The sequence below is a fragment of the Stigmatopora nigra genome, chromosome 1, assembly GCF_051989575.1.
Source record: "Stigmatopora nigra isolate UIUO_SnigA chromosome 1, RoL_Snig_1.1, whole genome shotgun sequence".
NCBI classification, from domain to species: domain Eukaryota; kingdom Metazoa; phylum Chordata; class Actinopteri; order Syngnathiformes; family Syngnathidae; genus Stigmatopora; species Stigmatopora nigra.
The window spans coordinates 22,154,542-22,173,002 of NC_135508.1; the positions used below are offsets into that span (position 1 = coordinate 22,154,542).

The 18,461-nt window shown below is 40.2% G+C and overlaps 4 protein-coding genes and 1 long non-coding RNA gene across 7 annotated transcripts; 2 read left to right on the forward strand and 3 right to left on the reverse strand.

Moving 5' to 3' along the window:
• The first annotated feature begins 705 nt into the window (after positions 1–705).
• LOC144182117 (antigen WC1.1) lies at positions 706–6,203 on the forward strand. The gene is made up of 9 exons (XM_077710238.1): positions 706–761; positions 859–946; positions 1,597–1,635; positions 1,719–2,027; positions 2,408–2,716; positions 3,253–3,567; positions 4,041–4,190; positions 4,374–4,445; positions 5,110–6,203. The coding sequence occupies exons 2-8, from the start codon at positions 916–918 to the stop codon at positions 4,415–4,417; spliced, it is 1,197 nt and encodes a 398-aa protein (XP_077566364.1). The 5' UTR covers positions 706–761; positions 859–915; the 3' UTR covers positions 4,418–4,445; positions 5,110–6,203.
• A 305-nt stretch (positions 6,204–6,508) lies between these two features.
• LOC144182435 (uncharacterized) lies at positions 6,509–9,090 on the reverse strand. Of its 2 annotated transcripts, none has more exons than XM_077710267.1 (6): positions 8,656–9,090; positions 8,461–8,559; positions 8,056–8,087; positions 7,920–7,945; positions 7,388–7,444; positions 6,509–7,287 (listed from the first exon to the last, which is right to left on the reverse strand). In XM_077710267.1, exons 1-6 carry the CDS (start codon positions 8,735–8,737, stop codon positions 7,074–7,076), a joined length of 510 nt encoding a protein of 169 aa, XP_077566393.1. In that variant the 5' UTR covers positions 8,738–9,090; the 3' UTR covers positions 6,509–7,073. The 2 variants fall into 2 exon arrangements, with proteins under 2 accessions (XP_077566393.1, XP_077566386.1); XM_077710260.1 differs by having other exon boundaries at positions 7,388–7,447; positions 8,656–9,087.
• A 630-nt stretch (positions 9,091–9,720) lies between these two features.
• Positions 9,721–12,872, reverse strand: dnase1l1l (deoxyribonuclease I-like 1-like). Its single transcript, XM_077712503.1, has 8 exons — positions 12,580–12,872; positions 12,328–12,416; positions 11,647–11,733; positions 11,021–11,136; positions 10,842–10,954; positions 10,589–10,746; positions 10,283–10,379; positions 9,721–9,843 (listed from the first exon to the last, which is right to left on the reverse strand). The coding sequence occupies exons 1-8, from the start codon at positions 12,718–12,720 to the stop codon at positions 9,763–9,765; spliced, it is 882 nt and encodes a 293-aa protein (XP_077568629.1). The 5' UTR covers positions 12,721–12,872; the 3' UTR covers positions 9,721–9,762.
• On the forward strand, positions 11,794–16,550 carry LOC144193882 (uncharacterized). Its single transcript, XR_013325784.1, has 3 exons — positions 11,794–12,144; positions 15,229–15,419; positions 16,046–16,550. It is a non-coding gene; the product is annotated as an uncharacterized LOC144193882 (long non-coding RNA).
• Positions 13,403–18,105, reverse strand: traf3ip3 (TRAF3 interacting protein 3). Of its 2 annotated transcripts, XM_077712476.1 has the most exons (14): positions 17,935–18,105; positions 17,364–17,743; positions 16,992–17,070; positions 16,855–16,903; positions 16,568–16,595; positions 16,467–16,496; positions 16,159–16,254; positions 15,223–15,294; positions 15,003–15,131; positions 14,466–14,603; positions 14,254–14,401; positions 14,063–14,196; positions 13,796–13,912; positions 13,403–13,717 (listed from the first exon to the last, which is right to left on the reverse strand). In XM_077712476.1, exons 2-14 carry the CDS (start codon positions 17,703–17,705, stop codon positions 13,505–13,507), a joined length of 1,575 nt encoding a protein of 524 aa, XP_077568602.1. In that variant the 5' UTR covers positions 17,706–17,743; positions 17,935–18,105; the 3' UTR covers positions 13,403–13,504. The 2 variants fall into 2 exon arrangements, with proteins under 2 accessions (XP_077568602.1, XP_077568592.1); XM_077712466.1 differs by having other exon boundaries at positions 17,364–18,105.
• Between the last annotated feature and the right edge of the window lie 356 nt (positions 18,106–18,461).

Below are 18,461 nucleotides of genomic sequence, written 5' to 3' on the forward strand. Positions count from 1 at the left end.
TAGTGACGTGAAAAATTGTTAAAGTTCACCAGACTTTTTTCCCCCTTTCCAAAATGCTAACGGTCATTCACATATTCTAGTAGATTATTTATAAAAAGTGGAAAGACTACGGTGAGCTAAAGTAATTGACCTTCATGGACGAAAAACACACGTTTCTGTGAGGACAGCGACCCCTTGAGGACAACAATGACAAAATATGGAAACAAGAATAGGAATGTGGCGATAATCCTGTTAAAATTGTTTTTAACCTTTATAAATGGTGACTTTTTGGTCATTTTAACAAAGGTACACAAAGGTATGCCATCCACATAAGGTGGACATCACATTTGGTTTATTTCTTAAATTGTGACAATTATATTATTAGTAATGAATCGCTAATTCAATACTCAAACAGCTCCCAGTATTATTTTTCAGTATATGCAAAACAAAATACTGTAATTTGGCACGATTTCATCTATTTATTTCAACGTATAGTATGTATAATTGGAAAACAGCCAATAGGCACTATTTAAGCGACTAGTTCCATCTAGTGTTAAAACAGTGCAAGTCTTGTATGCGGGATATATACAATCATATTTTATTCATATTGCTGTAGATCAGTAAAAAATCAAATAATACGCAGTTTTGACACTGCTAATTAAAATGTCAATTTTAACGTTAGAAATTTGCCTCTAACGATTGAATTAGTCTTCCCTAATGGTAAGCCTTCGTCGTTCCTCATTGGTTCCTCGACGTTTCTGTTACCGGAAGTATTTGTCGTGGTACGAAATGACATCCGTTTTGCACGTTTAGTTCAAGCTAAATGTTTGCTCGTTTTACCTGTCGCTAATGCTACACGTTTGTTGCGTCCTTCCAAAGCACGCCGGCCGGGCATCATTCCGAGCCCGCTTTTTGATGGGAGGGTGAGGGGAAACGATGCTGACATTCCTCCACATTCTGTTAACCGGTAAGCTAACTATGCTAATCACGTTTGACTATCGGCCACTTCTGTTTTGGCATCTTATTTTATGCATTAAAATCTGAACTCAGGATTGTCACCAAATTAAATGACCACCAGTACGGAAGGAAAAACGTCGTTATTAGGCACTGGGGCATCAACAAAAATAGAACTTTTTTTCACATTTTCCTTCATGTTATTCTCTAAGGCCCATGGAATCATAGATGGGACTTTTTATTTCATACATAAATTCCAAATAGAACTGAAGCTATAGTTTGACCCATTAACCCAATCATACAACCCATTTCCCCCCAATTCAAATTAATTTAAGTGTAGTAATTATTTTCTCATAAAAATCTTTTGTACTTAACTTGTATTTCACATTTGACCCGACTACTTTCCCTTTGACATACTTTAGGCACATTGTGCAACTCAATGTGGCAAACCGTGGCATCATTAGAGCGACATAATATATTTGAAGTATTAATTCATTCATCCTCACTTAGTCCCTTTTATTGAAACAAAACAAAACTTTTGCCTGTAAACGACCAACTTTCTGTAAATATAGTTCCAAACATGCCACAAGAAAAAAAATAAAAAATAAATGGATGAGAAAAATATCAATTTGCCGAATAATCGAGCTTCTCATTATGTCTCAGGTTTGTTAAGCGTTCTGCGGGACCGAGTCGCTGCCTTCGGTAAGCGGAAATATTCAGCAAAAGCGTACTGTTCTCCCCTGGTGCTTAGCGGCCTCCTCCTAACCATCATTTATGCTCCTCAGAAAGTGTCAAACTTGTGGATGGGGAGAACGAGTGTTCCGGTCGTGTGGAGATCCTCCGACATGACCAGTGGGGGACGGTTTGTGACCATGGCTGGGACCTGCGCGAAGCCGACGTGGTCTGCTCCGAGCTGGCCTGTGGCGTGGCCGAGTCGGCCCTACGCGGGTCGGCCTACGGGAAGGGCACCGGGGAGATCTGGCTGCGGCATGTTCAGTGCTCGGGACACGAGTCCAGCTTGACCCGCTGTGCCCTCGTCCTCCATAGTTATCCCCTTTGCACCCATGAAAATGACGCCGGGGTAAAATGCTCAGGTGAGATCGTCTGTTTTTGAAGTGCAAATCATTGTGTGTGCAGATTCACTGTATTTACTCGCATATAAGCCGCATTTGTCAGACAAGAAAATGATGACTGAATCGAGGGTACGGCTTATATGCACATAAAAAGACGACCTGCACAAAACTGCAGGGTGACAAAGATGAAACGCCATGGTGCAAGACAATTTGTCCAATACGGTTATTTATTTCCAAATAGAGAAAAGATAAACAGGTAAAACTCCAAACAAAAAATATTATCTATGAACGAAAATTCAAGGAAAAAAACGTATCCTGCACAAAACGTTAAAAAAAACTCACCTGTGCCTGTCAGCAATTTCAGCCTCATGTCACTGAAATGTAAAGCTTTGTGCTCCCAGGTCCTCTTTCCATGCCCATCCTGTCCCTGTTGTCCCCCTACAACGTCTTCTCTTCGGGAGAGGCGGTGCGCTTCAGCTGCAGCGTCCTGTCCATTTACAACGCCAAGGACTTCCACCTGTACAAGCACGGCGTGTCCACGCCATTTGTGACCAAGCGGGCCGAGACGCGGCAGTCGCGGATGGAGATGAGTCTGTCCGACGTGGAGACGTTCCACCAGGGCAGCTACAGCTGTCGCTACAAGGTCGGCGGGAGCTTGCCCTCGCAGCTCCTCAGCTCGCCACCAAGCAACTCGGTCAACATCACTGTTGGTGAGTCACTTTTGCCTCGAAATACTTCAATTACTGTAATTGTTTGACTATACAGTAATCCCTCGATTATCGTGGTTTATGTAGACCTGACCGCGATAAACGAAAAATCGCAAAGCAGTGTAATCCCTATTATAACTTGTTTTTTTCTTCAGTGCAGAGTCCTAGTAGCAAAAGTGGCTTGGGTTTACGAGATTTAGGATGGATTTTCACATTTTTATGAACTTTAAATATATATATTTTTAATCATTAATAGCAGAAAAATGGAAGTAGTGAATTCGCAAAAAGTGAAAATGCAATAATCCAGGGATTACAGTACAACTCTTTAAATGAGTTTATCAGGAGCAGACATCCAATCTACTTCAATTGACCTGGAAATCCTGCACTTTCAATGCCCTCCACTGAGTTTAAAAAGGTGTCCCTTTTTCACCAAATCTTTTGATTTCTAAAGCATTGTCCTATAAAAACATATTTTTGAACTGAATTTTTGTGAGAAACCAGGCTCGATAGACAAATATCCTGCTTTTTTGTGATCGCAGTGGACCTCCTGACCCCCCGCCACTGGTACAATACATCATCCGAGGCCCCGGCCGGTTACGTCATCAAGGGCCACAGTTTTAACATCACCTGCTCCACCCCGAAGCCGTACCCGGGGGCCTCCTTTCAGCTGCGACTCATTCGCCCCAACGGCACGGTGCGCCATTCTCTGGCGGCCCCCAACCCCTCCGCTACGTTTACCTTCACCGGCGCCCAGACCTCCAACGAGGGTTACTACTACTGTCTTTATCACGTCCAACTTGGGGGACGGACGTTTGTTTCCAGAGAAAGCCAGGCCCTGCCCATATCTATAAGAGGTAAAACTTTTTCAGGTGCTGGTTTATTTCCAGGCAAAGATCTGTATACTCACAAGGCTGGTCAACAAGCAAAATGCTTCCTGGATAAAAGGAGTGAGACACGACTACATTTTGATCGGTGAAATCGAAAAATGGGGTCGAAAGTGTCAAGTGGCTGTAGTTTTTATTTAGATATAGTATCTGATCAAAACTGTTAAAACAATAAGTACCGTTTTCAGTAAAAGTTGTTTTCAGTTGCTGTTCCAAAGAATAAATGAGGTCACGTATCTAATTGTGGTTAGACATAATCATAAAAGTGGCGTATACCGTCAAGCAGGTTGCGCATATATTGAATATATTTTGTTTTCCAATCCACATTAGAAGTAAGTTAGTAATCATTTTTTATCTGTGAATCAAATATTGCCCTATATTTTGTAGACCAGTGGATCACCAAATTGTGTTTTAATCTTGTATATAAATTTTGCCTCTTTCAGACCCGGAACCTGCTCTGAGTCCAGTTGTGATCAGCTGGCTCGTGTCTGGCCTTACATTTGTGGTAGCTGTCGTTATCATTCTCACTGTGGCCAAAGTGCTGTGCAACAAGGATAGGAAACCATCTGAGCTGGAGCGGGAGAGCAGATCCTGTAAGTCGCCGGGCCCTTCTCGCAACCATGGTTTATGCTTAAAAATTGTATTTCGTATTAACGTCTGACGCCGAAACATCAACGCTGTTAGTTTGGATGTTGCCGTATAACAAAAAAAAGTACACGGGTTCTGTAAAACATGGAGATGACATTGATTTATTCCCCCATGCCTTTGTTTTACAGGTGTGGAAAACACCTATGTTGCCTTATCGATCAACAAACTATGATGGCGGATGCAGCCAAACACATGGCTTGGTATGTATCTTCATCTATCTACAGTAATACCTTGACATACAAGCGCGCCAATATACAAGGAATTTGAGATAGGAGTAAAATTCTGAGCAAATGTTTGCCTTGAGACACATTTTGAGATACGAGCATTCAAGGCAGCCAGGTGGCTAGGACGCGAGAGCCTGCTTAGGATTTATTTCTCCTCTTTGCCTTGGTTATTGCACAAGAAGTTTTAAATTTAGTGTAGCGTAAGATTAAAACTTTTGTGTATAGAAATCTAAGTTCATTAAGTTAAATTTAAAGTTTGTTATGTTACTAGCGCATCTGTCAAGTCTCTTTCTCCCATCTGCGTTGTACTGAATTATGTCTCATTTTACATCATAACCACTAGTTATTTGTTACTCTGTTAGTAGATGGTGAAGTACAACCAATGGATATGTTTTTTCATTGTAATATAATGTTTTTCGGTGGATATTTTTCAGAGGGTAGGAACGAATTAATTTGCTTTTAGTTAATTTCTATGGGAAACATTGATTTGAGATACGGTTAAATCCTCTTACGAGCTCGGTCCCGGAACGCATTTAGCTTGCATCTCAAGGTATGACTGTACTTAATAATAGCATTTTTCTAATGTCAAACAAACGTTACGGAATATAATGGAGGATGCATTTTTGCTTTTTGTTCCTAGGAAGTGGACCGGGGACTGCAATTGTTGACGTTTAGATGGAAAGGCGTGGACTGGCAAAACCTGTCGGCCTGGTCGGCATTGCACCAAGACAACCACTTCTTCACAACTATGGATGGCACTTGGTTTCTCTACTGTGTTCTCATTTGAATATTTCTGTCAATCGCTTTATTGCCACTAAATATGCGAGCCATCATGTCTTTAAGGCCTCGAGGTTACGAATAGAAATGAACAAACGAAAGATGTTTGCCATTTTAACGCACCCAGGTGCACTTTTAGTGACACACTGGAGCAAGTGATTGCCACAAACTTTGAAACCGGGCATTTTTCAGGTTTCTTTACTTGATTGTATTGTGACATTATGTAGGTTTATTCTGTTCCGTAACAGTTTTAACTGTTTGGTATCGTCCTTTAACCACTTGGGTATCGTTTGGTTTGGATTCAAATTGGACAAAGGTAGTTTAATGTAAACTACCGCATGGGCTCTAATATAAGACGGTGTTTTATTTGCATTGAAATCAGGTTGAAAAGGTGTAGGTCGGCTTACATTTGGGGTCGAGAGATGATACCCATTCATAAACCTAGATGGCGCCATACATTTTTAAAGTGAAAGCTGAACACTGATGGTAAATGCAGTAATGTTGTTTTAACACAGTAAATTGGTTCATTTACATTTCAAAAAACAGAAGCCATTTATATATAAATGTGATTGCACTTTAGTTTATATATTTAAATGTTGATATTAAGATTTGCATGTTGAGAATGCGGAAAAATAACATGCTTATTCTCAAATTTGTTTAATGATCCCTTGTTTCATATGTATTGTCGTTATTTTCTATGTAAAAATTGGTCAAAGTTTTCAAAGTCTTTTTTCAAAATTGAGCCTCGAAAAAAAGGGGGGTCGTCTTATATTCAGGCCAATACTTTAGGTAGTATATGCTCATCCATTATACTGAATCCGATCACATAGTGCAAGAAGTCCTATTGTGACGAATGCTCGGTGTTCCAAAATTTTCATGTCACATAAAATGATGTTGATTATTAAGTTTGTCCACTAAGCAGAAAATAGTTGAGTTGCACAGGTGTTTAAAAAGGATGGGGGGCTTTCAGTAAAACGGCAAACAGGGTTTGGAATATTTTGTTTTTAAGCCTCGGCAGAATTGATGCTAGCTGAACGGATATAACTTTAGTAATTATGTATTGCACTAAGATTTGGAGCTGATACTTAAGAGGCATTCGAGAATTTTGACAAGCCCACCTGTACTAATGACAAACACTTAACTAGCGCACCTGCTTGCGACGGAAAAATTTGAGACGTTTTAACTTCTAGTCGTCGCTGACGCCGCGTGTGACGTTGAATGAAAATGCGAATGTTGATTTAAATATGTTCCTCATTCCAAACCAGTGTTTTTAACTTTTTTATTCATTCTGCCCAGAGCAAAACCTTGCGAATACAAAAATAACCGAGCCCAAAACAATCGTATGGTGAGCGGAGCTCTAGGAATAGAACTGTATGGAAGAGTGTTTGGGTAATTGAAGACAAAAAAGGGGGCCAGAATTTTGACTTTACTCTCAGAATTTTGATTTTATTCTAAATTTTGACTATTTCAGAATTTGGTCTTTATTCTCCTAATTTGGACTTCAAATTCATAATTTTGACTATTATAAGAATTTTGACTTTAATCTCAGAATTTTGATTTTATTTTCAGAATTTTGACTTTATCCTAAAAATATTTACTTTATTCTCAAAATTTTCACTTAAAGAAAAGAATCTGGCCACCATTTTGCCCCCCTTCAGTGGCCCGAGTCCTCTGTAAACTTAAATGACACTCTTTTTAGGGACAAATAGGGGGTGTTGCCTAAAACAATGTCATCTTATTAAACCACAGCCGATAAAATAAAACCTCTGATTAAAAATATTGAAGTAACACTATAAACTGGGTGATCTTCCTTCCACCCCGTTCAAATCATTCAATGCTCTTGGTGAAATCGTTTGTCTCCATGTTGGCAAAGACAAAGTAAAGGAAGACCAATGCCACTGCAAAGAACACCAACTGCATCCAGACTGGGATGAAGCGTGAGGACTGAGGTTGTTCTTTGGGAACATTTTGATATGACTTTGTGGACATTGCCCTCAAGCTGGCGCTCGTCTCCGGGGACGATGTGTTGTAGCTGTAGTGTCTGAGGACAAAGACAATTTTTAAAAAATGTTGTAGTAAATCACGCAAGATTAGCAGTATTTGACAGCTCTACTCGGCTACTTTTCATACAAAATACTCACACAGGTTGAAATTCCCTCTCATCAGTCCAACCTGGTCTTGCTCTCATGTAAGGCCTACTGCTGCACAAAGATAAAAGTGCACAAATGTGTAAATCCCAATAACAAAACGGCTCAAATGTGGAGTTAGTTATGTATCGGCATTAAATAAAAGCAAGATGAAATATTTATAGTTAAGAGAGATACCGGTAATATTTGATCGAGTGTGATGCGAATAGATTTTTTTTCCTCATGAAACAAGTTCCGGTATTGGTGACATTGCTGTTAAGGGTTTTTCCAATTTCGGTAAATTGTGATTTGTGTGAATTCATGTTTGAGGCTCAGAGTTTAAACAAAGTAAATTAAAAAAACTACCTTCAAAACATTTTTTATGCTCTAAATTAGTAAATTATTGGAGTAGAATCATATAAATTTCCCCCCAAAAAACTAACAGCAGCATAAATAAAATGTGGCCCAAAGTCTTGAAATATATGACATCAAATAAATATTTCAAATAAAAAGATTTAACAGGACAAAAATTTGCAATGTAACTTACTTGACTTCTTGCATTTCACTCCTAGCCTACAAAAAGACCAATTACGACAATGATCAAAAATGGACAAACAATGAAAATATCATAAAGCCAAGTGGGAAAATATTTTAAGGATAGGAAATGATCATGCCTTACTTACAGGTGTACTGTAGATATATGTAACTTCCTCCTCTGGAAAAAAAATACCCCATAGAACATTGTCATCCATGTAGTTTAATGGACAGTGAGTAGTTTTTGAGGTATTGTGTTCAAAAATTACCTGGGTAAATATCAAAAGTATTTCTCTTTGCAACTATTTAGCTTTTAATGCTGCATTCATTTTGTATATAAATGGTATAATTCTATTTGATATTAATTCTAATGTCATTAATTCAGCATTTATTCAAATTCTACTAATTTTTAATTGTTTGACAAATCCTGTCGTTGCATGATGGGAAATGTAGTTTTTAGGGCGACTGTTGCAGACTTCGATTTCGACCTCTTATACAAACCAACACCATAACAGTTGTTAAAACTTTCTAAATAATGTGTTGAATCGAATTACCCTCTCTGTAGTGGGTTTTGTCCGATTTTGTCTGCGAAGCTTTTTTCTCTTTGGCCATCGCTTCTCTTATTTTCTTTTCGTACAAACTTCGGGTGGAGTCTTTAGTAGAGAAAGAAGAACATCCCATATTATTAGCGCAGATATTGTGTGCAGAAAAAAAACGTACATATTTGGCAAGCCATATTCGCTGCTTACCCAGGACGGGGCCATGTTTTATCCCGTATTGATCCAGCAAATCCCGGATTTCATCCGGAGACTTTTCGCTTAGTCTATACATATTGCGTTTACAGACGACTCCAATGCGTTGTTTTTTAATATCTTGGTTGAAGTGTGGGTTGGCTCGGTTGATATAAATAAATCCGCATGACGGTGCGCTCGGAGTTTGGGGCGTTTCTTTTCAATCGTTGTTTCGATTCAAAATGCTTTTCTGGTTTCCATCCACTTTTCTTACCACTGATTGTCAGAATATTCGAATGGAACACCGGAGCAATTATGTTTTGGTTTCTCGGTGATTTGCGGATCTTTTCTGCATTAAAATGTGTCGTCGGGTGTTCATGTTTCATGCGCAAAACTTGTCCTGATAAGCAAAACAAGCGCACCCATCCCGCCGCTCCCGATATCTTCTTCGTCTTCTTCACAAATGACTGTCATTGTACAAAGCGCCATCATGTGGCCGCTGGTGGTATTTATCATTGCAACGTGACAGTCATTACGCAGGAATTTTGCAGGCTTTCCTCTCCTCGGGTCAGTTATTTTGGCGTTTAAATGCTTATCTTTTGTTTTAAATCACTGGTAGTTTAGGGCAGAATTGTATTAATATGTTGCTTTAGATTTAACGCTATGTGAGGATTGATTTTATGTGTTTATCTCTTTATTAGTCATTCATCGGAACGCTTATCCTCAACTAACCATATACAGGAGACGATGCTTCGATTCTGCCAGAGTAAAGAATTTTGTTCAGGTAAATTGCTCGTAAAATGTTATAGATACAAAATGCACGGAATAGCATTCCTCTCAGACCTATATTCTATAAAAGACTAATGAATAGTTGAATTAATAAAAGAAATACGCATTTGTTTCCTTAGTAAATGACACTCCACCTTGTCGCTTCGAATGCGTAAAGAGCTCCAAATTCCTCAAATACAACAGCAAATTATTATTTTTTAATTAAAAAATAGTAATCTGGTTAAAATAGTGGAAATTGAGTCAACATTCTCTATTGTGATTTGAAAATTTTAAATGGCTAAACAAAATAAAAAATAAAAGAATCAAAGTAGTGTATAAGTATATACAGCTCGTCGATTACAGCTCATTGCGCAGGTGATAGTGATGGTTTGGCTTCAGGTCAACTTCGACCGGGAAATGATCACTCACAGCCAGGGCCTACAGTTTTAGAAAAAGACAAATTAAATCATGTAAATTAGCTTCCAGTTATATCTATTAGCAGTTTTAGTCGTGCCATTTTAAAAAGTGGAATTCACATTCATATTCATCACAAAACAAAATGCTGTGATACTGTCCACCCAGTCATCCTATCATTTTCCATATAACTCAAATTAAAAAAAAAAAAAAAACATTTCAATGTGTGTCATCACAGGTTTTTAAAATCTGTTGATGAATTTTTATTGAAGAAGCTCAGTTTCAGTGATAATCTCCATCTACTGTTGAATCTGAGAAGTGCAACGCCATGTCGATTGGACTCAAGCTTCATGTATGCTCCGTATTCAACAATATTGTCATAATTTACTGATAAATATTAGGCCATGAGCCTCTCTTCTCTGTATTTTGGTACGTAACTGTGCGTTGTAAAAAGTTGCTTTACCTCATCCTCAGACAGACGAAAAGTTTCTTTAAAGTTGAACGGTCCAGCAGAGCTGGGCACTATTCCGGAAATCATCTCACGTCCGCGGACGATAATCCTGAATGGGTGTTTAAAAATAACAAACATTACGATACGACATCGTTGGGAAGGGTGGGGAAAACCTTCTCGGATGGAATACCATGCTCAGAAAGAGACGTGGATGGTGTTTCTGTGCCACCGACGGCCATAAACGTCCCATCCAATTCGGATGGATTGGACGCCAAGTCTACGGCGTTAACTGAGACACTGCACGCCACTCATTCCGACCTGTCGTAGGCGCACCGCGTCTTCTCCCTAACGGTCGTGTCCCGCTCGTCTCCTATCAGCCAACGAAATTTGCCGTCGCTCCTTAGGCGGACGGCTCGCCAGCCCTTGACGGTCACGTAGCCGCAGGCGGCGTTCAGGTCGCCCAATATCATTGCGTTCTGGGACCATGGAAAAATTGCAAAAAAGGAACATTTCCTGTTCAAGCACGTGAAGAAGAGACGCCAGACGGAAGGTCCGCTTTGGGAAACCTAACCTCAGTCTTCCACTTTTTGGAGATCTCTTTGAACACGACGTACAATTGGTCCATTTCCACCATGGCTCTTTTGGGGCTAGTGTGCTGGCCGATGAGGACCAGATCCTTCACGACTTGAAGAAAAAGGCACGGTCATGCCGTTGTAGCGTTTGACAAGCTCGCTAGCATCTTTAGCTTACGTGTGCTGGGCGAGTAGAAGCGAACAATAAAGGGTTCTCTGGAAAAGACTTGGGTGAAATTGGTTCCCTCCTCTTCTAGTTTTGGAAACTGCTCCTTCAACGACAGCACGTTGGTTCTGCGAAAATGACCAGATACCGTCATTTTCTCGCATATAAGCCGTATTTGACGTAAAAAAAAGTATGGCTGAATCAAGGGAAAGGCTTATATGCGCACAAGACTTAAACTGTTGCTATACACTTTTTCACCAGTAGATGTCGGCAAATTAACATTTACTATTTGTTGGTTATTTTCTGTTTTGCAGTAAGAAAACAACCATTACTGGACGAATGACTAACTTCCTTATGATATTGACTCTAATAATGTACTTTTGGTTCGTACAGTTTCTCCAAAATACCACGTGCAATGATTTTTCTTAAGATTATCTCTTCAAAGGAACATTTGTACTCCCTGTTAACACCATGAATATGGAGGTGAAAATTGTGAATCGGGGGCTGCTCATACGAGGGAAATGGTCAAATTCAATGATTTTAAGACCATTTTAAGGGTGTGGCTGATACGCGAGAAAATACAGTATATCACACGAGGCTGAACTTCCCATGATTGTATCGCGTGGAAACTCTTTTACCTGTAAAGGTAGACGTACTGTTCCTTGTAGCTCTTCTTTCCCAGCCTCTCGCTTTCCACATGGGAATATGAATTGGATTTGTCAAACCTGGAGGGAGGGGGGGGGGGGGGGAGACACATTCTTGACATATGCTTTTAAGTCTCTGAAGGATTGGACTGAACCAAAACAAAAATAATTTACGTAAAAAAGCACAATATAGTTTGAATTCCTTTTTTAAATATCCCAGCAAACCAGATTCACTTGTGTCTCTGACTCTTAAGAATATGACAAAGGTATGTTTTTTTGTCTGTTGAGTTTCATTCCTTTCACCATTCAAAGGTATTTAATGGAAAAATAGTTAATGTGTTGTGTAATAATAATAAAAGCCTCTATTTATTTTTCTGTCAGACCAAGTGGGAAGCTGAGTGGTGTTCATGATGCCAGCTAGCGTCCTGTCTTGAAGGCACCGGGCGGCCATTATTGCATGGCATACAACGCATCTTTTGTGTGAAGTGGCTGGTAAGTATTGTTTTTTTTTTTTTGTACCTTTTGTTTACAGCAAACTGAAAGTAATTTTTGATAGTTTGGGATCTGTTGAAACCTTTATTTTTTTTCTTCATACTTTCCGACATGCTTCTATGATGAAATTAGTTTGTAAAAACTCAGCCCCCTTAAATAAAAGCCCTTTCAATTTGGACCAACCTGTTAAGCTCTTTCACCAAGGCTTGTATCGCATGTCCTTTTGAGTCTCGAACTTCTTGAATGAGACACAGATCGCAGCGGGAAAGAATCTTGGGAAGGAAAAGCGACAAAATTTCAAGTCTTAGGAAGGGAAAGGGGTCAAATTTTGAGTTTCAGGAAGAAAAAGGGACAAAATTATAAGTAATGGGACGGAAAAAAGGGACAACATTTCAGGTGAACTTTGAGTAGGTTTCGCCGATCACATACGTGTACCTTGACTAGAATCCCCATAACTTTCTTGTTGTTGGCCTTGGATTCTCCAAAGCTCTGAACATTAAAAGCGCAGATCTTCACGGAAAAAGCTGCATTTAACACGCACAGTCCAATCGCGCAAAGCAGACCCGCGGTCCTCATTTGATAGCTGATTATTCCCTTTGAAACAAATTGGCAGTAATTTAGCACAATCTCCCGAACTCCACTTTGAGTATTTTGCGAGCAACGTGATGGGAAAGGTGGAGGTAGTAGTAGAGCGCACACACGCCCGTACCTCTGTCTGCCGCATGTGCTGTGTCAGTCCCAGATAAGAATAGAGCTTTATCTGGAACGCTTAAAAGCCATCAACACAATCAACAAAAGTCACGTGACCCCCTTTGGAGTGTGTTGGCGCTCTTTCTTTGAGTGGGAAATCGACAATTCTGCTTTTTTTAACAGGAGTTGACGTCCCAACTTGTCACACCATACTTGTCAAATTGTGTTTTTTCCCAAATGTTATAGGGTTTTTGATCATTTCAAATTATGTACGCTGTAAAACATTTGTATGGGATTTTGTATTGTTGTTTTTAAGTGCATGATGCCATGCATAAGCTGACACAATACATAAGTAACATAATAAATAACACATTTATTATAAGAGTATATTAAATGTATGAATGAGTCAAACTAAATTAAGATAAAATAGAATAAGACATTATCATTGTTTGTAATATTCCTATGACATGAAGCCTATCTCGGATAGAATTTTGGGCCACTACCTTAATGGCCATTTACAATGGATATAAGTTCATCATAATTTAGTGCAAATGAATGAAGAATAAAAACAAATTGAATTGTTTCATTGAAAATATTTTTATAGAGGTAATTGAAAAAATTATATAGATAATGAACACTAAAAATACATTTTAAAACCAAAGGACGACTCTCAAATGGGCCTAAAACAGAGCGAGTGTTGGGAGGAGGCCATTTGCATCCAAAAGTTCTCTATGCGTCGTCCTATGTCCAAGTAGAATTCCTCCAATTTCTCCCCAAAAAGTAGAAGGTGAGGCGTCCTCCACGTGGCCATCACGCCGACGCCCACAAATGTCAGAAAAAGGAGGAAAACGCGGAAACTCCATCGGGTGACGACGTCCCGTGTCTGGAAAAAGAGGGGGTTGCGTTTTTTTTCCTCGTTTCTTGCAAAAACTGACATCAATGGACATCGTCAGAGGCTCACCGATTTACGGGTGTGACGGGCGAGGGGCCCGAGCTCATCGTTGTATTGTGACAGTCGAGTCTGGCTGGACTGCAAGGCTTGTTCCATCAAGTGCAATTCAGTTTTCAGCATCTCACACTGTGGAATCATTTTACATTTTTTTTAAAAATGGCCATTTTTGGTTGGGAGCCACATGCGGCTCGAGAGCCACACGTTGGTTACCACTGTCGAAAGCCTCTGGAAACGTAGAACTGCCATCAAAAGCGACTGCGCTCTCATCCCATTCACCTCTTTCTCCTTCAAGCGTAGCTCCTCCCCAATGTGACTAGTCTCCTCCCCCTCGTTGCAGTCGCCCTTCACCATTGCATTGTCCTCCTCAGGTGCACACTGGACGCTGGCGTCCCGCCTCGTCACGACCGTGCCTATTGGAAAGCCGAAGCGTTTTGCCGTGACAAAATACAAATAAGTCAGCGTGCTACCTTTCTCCACGTCGCCGTGTCCCAAGAGCATATTTATTTCCTTTTGTTGGTATTCGTCCATCAAGTTCATTTTGCAACGCAGCTTGTTGTTCTCCCGCCGCAGCGATGTCAGCTCCTGACTCAGCGCCGCTTCTCTGGCCTTGGACAGCTGCGCACCGTTTGACAGCCGCTCGGTATTGGCGCTGTGGTTTCCCAGGTGTCCACGAACTCACCTCCAACTGCGTGTCCCGCTCTCGCGCTCGTCCACGGCTGGCGTCCAGCTCCTGACCAAGATTTTGACTCGTCAGCTTGAGCTCTTCATAAAGGCTCTGCAACCTCAAGACGTCCGTTTTTGCAGTAATCAGCGCTTCCTAAAGATGTGGAAAAAGTTCTTAATCAGTGTTGTCAAACATACGGCCCGTGGGGGTTTTCTGCCTGACTTTGTATCTTATTCATAATGTACATCTTGAATTATATTCTTTTATTTTTTAATTTTTTGTTAACACGGGTACTCCAAACTAGAATTGTTGCAGCCCGGGAGTTAACCAGGAACCATAAAATCCCCCCAATAACTAGCTGGGAGCACCCTATTTTCTTGCATAAACATCATATTTGTCACTCATAATGGGTACGGCTTATATGAGCATAAAAAAGACAAATGCACAAAATTGCAAGGTGACAAAGACGAAACGCCATAATGCGGCTGATACGCTCATTTATACCAAAATAGAGAAAAGCCCCTAAATATTGTACAAAGTATTTTGTCTGACCTTCAATGCTACATTTTTGGTGAGTTCTTCAGTTTTGTGTTGCTTGATCGTCTCACTCTTATCTTGAAATGCCAATGTTTGCGTCTTCATTTGCATCCCAAGTTTGCCGGACGCCTCCTTGGGAATTTTCTGCAAAGAGACATACGCTCGTTTGGACTGTGACATTTTGTTTTCAAATTGGGGAAGATTGCTTTGACTTGCCACTTTTTCTTTTCTTTACCTGTAGGGAAACTTGTAGTTGTGTCTCCAGAACCTTGATCTGGCTTCTCAGCGTATCTTCACTGCAGCGACTCTGCGGGTTTAAAAAGGAAATGCATTTCCGCCATTTACCCACAAAGGAATTCAGATGTGAAGTGAAGACAAGTTCAGACGAGATTGCCGACCAATGAAATTGAGGGGATGTTTTTCTTGTATAAGGTTTGTATTTTTCAGCCACTTTTGATCAGTACTTGTCGTCCTAACTTTGTTCCAAAAATTCACCCCATGCAGCCTCCTATTGGATTTGTCCTCTAGCGCCAATAATCTACTTTTTTATTAAAGTCATTAAATTCCAATGGTGAAATCAAAATAATATAAATCAAAATAAAATCCTTAAAATTCTAAATACAATAAAATGGTTATGCAGCACATTAATGGCCTGTAATCCCCTTTGCTCGATCAATCAAACGAATCACTCTGTAGCTTAATCCATTGCGTATTTTTCGGACTATAAGTCACAACAGCCAAAAAATACACGAAGAGAAAAAATATCCAAAAATCACATTTGATTATCAGACGCATTTTCTGGATTGCAATTTTCTTTATCAGACAATAAGAGCAAAGACACATTAAAGTAAAAATAAAATGAAGAACAACCGGCTAAATCGGCATCTGTTAAGAGAACTATAGCCTAAAAAAAAAAAAAAAAAAACAGGACAAACTATTTTTTTTTTAAAGGGTGCACCTTATAGTCCATAAAATACAGTAAATACTCAATCACCGCTGCCCTAGTGGAAAGGAAAACCAACTGTTCATTGGTATTTAACTCTGTTGCATTCCTAAAGCCCGCCCCTTCCTGCGTGAGATTGACAAGCGGTGCTGATCGGCAGGAAACCGCAGAGCTCATTGGCTCTTTTCAACTGCCCGACATGAATGTGATGAAGAAGAACGCACTTACTTTCCAGAGAGTACTCAAGGCCTTGTGCAGCTGTAAAAAACAGTCTTGCAACGCAGCCACTTTCTTGGTGATGGCCTCCTCCCGCCACAGGCCCTCCTTGATAGAGGAAGAGTGTGTCGGATTAAGTTCAAGTTATCATTCTAGCCCCCAAAATATCAAAAAATGTTAAAAAGTCCACGTCCACTTCTTCATGTTTTGTCCAATTAATTTTTTTCTGCTATTCTTATATTGCTGAAGCATGAATATTGACCCGACCCTATTGTCTTTTAACAAATAAATATAATGGACCAGAAAAAAGCTAGTCTCACCTGCATGTAGTCTTGTAACTGCACAATGTCCTGGAAAATACAAAGTAAACTATGATGGTACTTTTCATGAAATAAAATTCATTATTCATGAATGAACTCACCGATTCATCGACTGTCAAAAGGCCTGACCTGCAAAGGTCGTGGAAGGAATTAGAGAATTTTCATATAAAGTACTGCTCTACTTACAAAAAAAAATCCAAGTAGCAAAACAACAATTTCGTAAGTAGGGGCGCCACTGTAGACATATGAGTCTGCTCACCAGTATATATTTTTTTCTGGCATTGAAAGGTGAGCAAATATTTAAAATGGAAAATTATTTAATTTTATGTATTTATTTATTTTTAACCACTGACCTCTACAAGTTCTATAAAGAAAGATTGGCACTCACTCTGTCTGGACACCAACTTCACTCATCTTTAGTGTGGGAGTGGGAGCATCTTTGTAAAAATAAAGCAAACAAATAGGATTTAGTAACACGGATAAATTTGACAAATACTTGCATTTGCATAGAATTCGGACTCCCACCGAAGTTGACAGTGTCTGTTTCGTGCGTGTCGTTTTCACTTTCAATCACTTCCTCCTCTGCCATCATTTTCATCTTTACCTATGAAAACAATAAACACGTGACCACCTTAGTCTCCTACCATTTTGACTGGAAGGGGTGAACGTTCATTATCCTCTGCCAGTCAGAATGAATTGGACGTCTAACGCCGTCAATGGAAGCCGGGAGTTGACTATTTGGTAGCTAAAAATAAACCGAGCCAGCCCACATGAGATCTAAAGTTTGCATTAATTCGCCCGGCGTAGCGAACTAAGTTGGACACCCCCGGCATTGGGCGCAGCAAGTAGTACGTTTCTCACGCACCTGCCAAGTGATGAAAGGAGCACGACACTCACGTTGTGGCGGCCGTCAGTGGAGCTCGACCACGGAGGAGGAAAGGAGGCCGAGGGGCAGGCGGAGACGCGGAGAAGCCGAAAGCTTCCGCCCTCCGGGGGCAGTCGAGGAAGCCGAGGAAGCGGAGGCAGCGACCTCTTTTTACGAAACTCTTCTTGTCTCTTGTCGGCGAGCGCGCGTTTGAGCTGGGCCGTGTCGCAATCTCGAGCGTGGCTCCGGCATGACGTCACATTCGTGCGTCGTCGTAGCTGCTCATGTTTCTCTGCTCTCAGCTCCACTTTGCGATCAAAGTCGTTCCTCGCCGTTGGGGACGCTTGAAGACCTCGCAGGCTACGAACCTCCATCGCCCGGGTTAACGAAGCCGCACACAAAATCCCATTGTATATAAAGTTTACATGTTATTCACCAAGGTTTTCTTTTCGGTTGCAATCCCGAGTACGATGAGATTGACATCTGTTTTTTTTCTTTCGAAAACATGATTTAATACTTTAAACACATTTAGTTTACGTGAATGAACTGTGGACGAGCAAGTATAAACTTTTTGGGAAAGAATGAATTAAAAGACTTACGTACCCCAAGAAGACTCAGTGCCCCCCTTAACCTCTTACCCTCGGTTTTGTTTCTATCTTTCTTATTTAACGCTTTCTGCGGAGCATTTTTTTCAGGAAGTTAAGAGGACTATAACGTCATTTGTTCCTCTATCTCAAGAGCCACTTGTGTCAAATGGGTGCCTTACCCGGCCGGGTGGGCCCCAAGATTACAGACTGGCCAACGCCCTTGCCTTTGCGCTTCAGTATTTTGATAAAAACGATCTTACTTTTGTTAAATCTGAGTTTACATTTATAACCTATATTTTTGTTGTTGTTGTATATGTACAGTTTTAAGTTGTGATCGTCCCAAAAAGTACAAGAAAACTACATATGATTCACTTCTTGTGTCTTTTGTTTTTAATGGCAGGTGAAGAGTTAAGCGACTTCAGGTCACAATAGGTTAACAAAACAAACATCAAGACGATTCCGTGAGAAAATCCTTTCCTTTTTTCTCACATTTTGTAAAATCATTTTGTTTTATTTTAAATTATATGTTTATTATTACTCGTG

Bases quoted from the DNA above. Each gene is read 5' to 3' on its own strand.
- LOC144182435 (XM_077710260.1), bottom strand. From the start codon at position 8,737: ATGTATAGACTAAGCGAAAAGTCTCCGGATGAAATCCGGGATTTGCTG. The intron at 7,946-8,055 runs GTAAGTAAGGCA...GTCTTTTTGTAG, and splicing joins CATATATCTACAGTACACCT to GCTAGGAGTGAAATGCAAGA. The intron at 7,448-7,919 runs GTAAGTTACATT...ATCTTTGTGCAG, and splicing joins AGTGAAATGCAAGAAGTCAA to CAGTAGGCCTTACATGAGAG.
- traf3ip3 (XM_077712476.1), bottom strand. From the start codon at position 17,705: ATGGAGGTTCGTAGCCTGCGAGGTCTTCAAGCGTCCCCAACGGCGAGG. The intron at 13,913-14,062 runs GTGAATGGGATG...ATGATTCCACAG, and splicing joins TACGCTTGAAGGAGAAAGAG to TGTGAGATGCTGAAAACTGA. The intron at 13,718-13,795 runs GTGAGCCTCTGA...CTCTTTTTCCAG, and splicing joins CCCGTCACACCCGTAAATCG to ACACGGGACGTCGTCACCCG.
- LOC144182117 (XM_077710238.1), top strand. From the start codon at position 916: ATGCTGACATTCCTCCACATTCTGTTAACCG. The intron at 1,636-1,718 runs GTAAGCGGAAAT...TATGCTCCTCAG, and splicing joins GGACCGAGTCGCTGCCTTCG to AAAGTGTCAAACTTGTGGAT. The intron at 4,191-4,373 runs GTAAGTCGCCGG...TTTGTTTTACAG, and splicing joins GGAGCGGGAGAGCAGATCCT to GTGTGGAAAACACCTATGTT.
- dnase1l1l (XM_077712503.1), bottom strand. From the start codon at position 12,720: ATGAGGACCGCGGGTCTGCTTTGCGCGATTGGACTGTGCGTGTTAAAT. The intron at 11,734-12,327 runs GTTGGTCCAAAT...CCCTCCCTCCAG, and splicing joins TTGGTGAAAGAGCTTAACAG to GTTTGACAAATCCAATTCAT. The intron at 10,380-10,588 runs GTCGGAATGAGT...ACACCCATTCAG, and splicing joins ACGCGGTGCGCCTACGACAG to GATTATCGTCCGCGGACGTG.